Raw genomic sequence first — 1,712 nt, forward strand, 5'->3', positions numbered from 1 at the left:
GCTGTTGATTTTTCAATCACTGAAAACATTTAATTATTAGGACATTTATCTTATGTATAGAAAGAATTTCAAAAGATATTAACAAATATAGATTAAGAAGTATTAGAATACAAAATTTTATTTTAGAAATTATGTTCTGTTTTATTTATAAGAATTAATATATGTGATTTAGGTTCGACATGCAATTTAAGCTGTGGTTGCTGCAAACAAAAAAATAATAATGGTAATATAAATAATGTAGCATTAAGAGAAATTAAAACATAAATCAAGATAAATTTTTTTTAGACAAAGCTGCGAAAAATATATCGTCTCAGAATTATTTAATACGAAGTATGATTGTTGATGTACTATCTGAAATAAAAGAAATTAAGTTACAACTAAAAAATGATCAGCAAATAAATCTCCAAAACGAAGAACAAATTTCAATATTTATCAACAATGAGCTAAATTTTCCACTTCAGACAGAAGAAGATCTTCAGATAGCGGAGCGTCTTCTAGAAGATGAAGCTGAAACTACTAAAGAGGTAATTAAAGTTTAGCTTAAAGGCACTATATGAATGCATATTTTCTTCATTTAAATATGTGAATTACTTAAAAAATTATCATATATATGGTATTATAAATATTATATGGTATTTCTAATTTATCTTGAAATAGAAAAGAATTGAACCGATGTTAATATTTTTTCACTGTAACTTGTACAAGAAACATGTTCCTTCAGTTTGTACGATCATGCAATACAATTTACATTATTCTTACAATTAACATAATTTAAAAACTTTTCTATAAAAAATATTTTTTGTTTAATTATATGTAATTTATTGTTTCTTTAATATAACGTGTAATTTAACATTTATTTTTTAGACAAATGAGTTACAAGGATTAGGAGGCAACAATGGTTATGAATTTATTAGAAGAGTTTTAACCATGATATTAACAAATAAACTTGCTAATGATTATAGTTTCTTTGGAAGAAAGAAAAAGAAATCATTCTGTGATCTAAATATATGCAAAGTCGTAATAAGTAAGTACTGGGAATTTGTCAATAGATTTCTTATTCGAAATTGCTTGAAAATCCACACGGACTTTCCGGACAACACAATATATTTGTAATAATAGCTTTTTAACGAACACTTTTATGAATCAGTAATTTTCAACGTTTATATTAGGATGTCATATTAAGTGTATTTTAAATGCATATCTCGTGAATTTATTATATATTTAATTATAAAAAATTAATATTTTTGAATGCTATAATATAATAACATCTGATTATATAGGTAATAAATGTTAATTTTTTAAATGTTACTATTTTGTTATAAATTAGTAAGAAACAATAACATCAAGCTACACAAATACTAACAATAAGATTATAATGTTCTTTTTACCTTTGTAAGATTTTTATCATGGTTATGTATTTAAAATATTAATGATAATTTATTCTAGATGCGGCCAAAAAGGGAAAATATTGTAACGATACGAAAGAAGTTGAGAAAAATATTGCAGGATGGCTGCGTAGAGCTGCAGAAAGAGGGAAAATAAGAATGTAATATACACTTTGTGAGATATAAATAAGAAAATAATCTGGTGAGAGAAAAATAATTATATACGTATGAAGGAAAATATTATGTTGAGAAACAAAAAAAATTCATATTATTATTAATACCAAAGAAAATTAATTTTATTTTTGTATTTTACAAATATGTGGTATA

At 23.5% G+C, this 1,712-nt stretch overlaps 1 protein-coding gene across 1 annotated transcript; it reads left to right on the plus strand.

The window, feature by feature from the left end:
- The first annotated feature begins 332 nt into the window (after window positions 1-332).
- On the plus strand, window positions 333-1,550 carry LOC108782920 (uncharacterized). The gene is made up of 3 exons (XM_018551321.1): window positions 333-524; window positions 865-1,024; window positions 1,447-1,550. The coding sequence occupies exons 1-3, from the start codon at window positions 333-335 to the stop codon at window positions 1,548-1,550; spliced, it is 456 nt and encodes a 151-aa protein (XP_018406823.1).
- The last annotated feature ends 162 nt before the right edge of the window (window positions 1,551-1,712 follow it).

The sequence above is a fragment of the Cyphomyrmex costatus genome, unplaced genomic scaffold (genome assembly GCF_001594065.2).
Source record: "Cyphomyrmex costatus isolate MS0001 unplaced genomic scaffold, Ccosl1.0 scaffold1387, whole genome shotgun sequence".
Taxonomy (NCBI): domain Eukaryota; kingdom Metazoa; phylum Arthropoda; class Insecta; order Hymenoptera; family Formicidae; genus Cyphomyrmex; species Cyphomyrmex costatus.

Coding starts and splice junctions, on each gene's coding strand:
- LOC108782920 (XM_018551321.1), top strand. CDS start 333: ATGATTGTTGATGTACTATCTGAAATAAAAGAAATTAAGTTACAACTA. Junction 525..864: donor AAGCTGAAACTACTAAAGAG/GTAATTAAAGTT, acceptor TTTATTTTTTAG/ACAAATGAGTTACAAGGATT. Junction 1,025..1,446: donor TATATGCAAAGTCGTAATAA/GTAAGTACTGGG, acceptor AATTTATTCTAG/ATGCGGCCAAAAAGGGAAAA.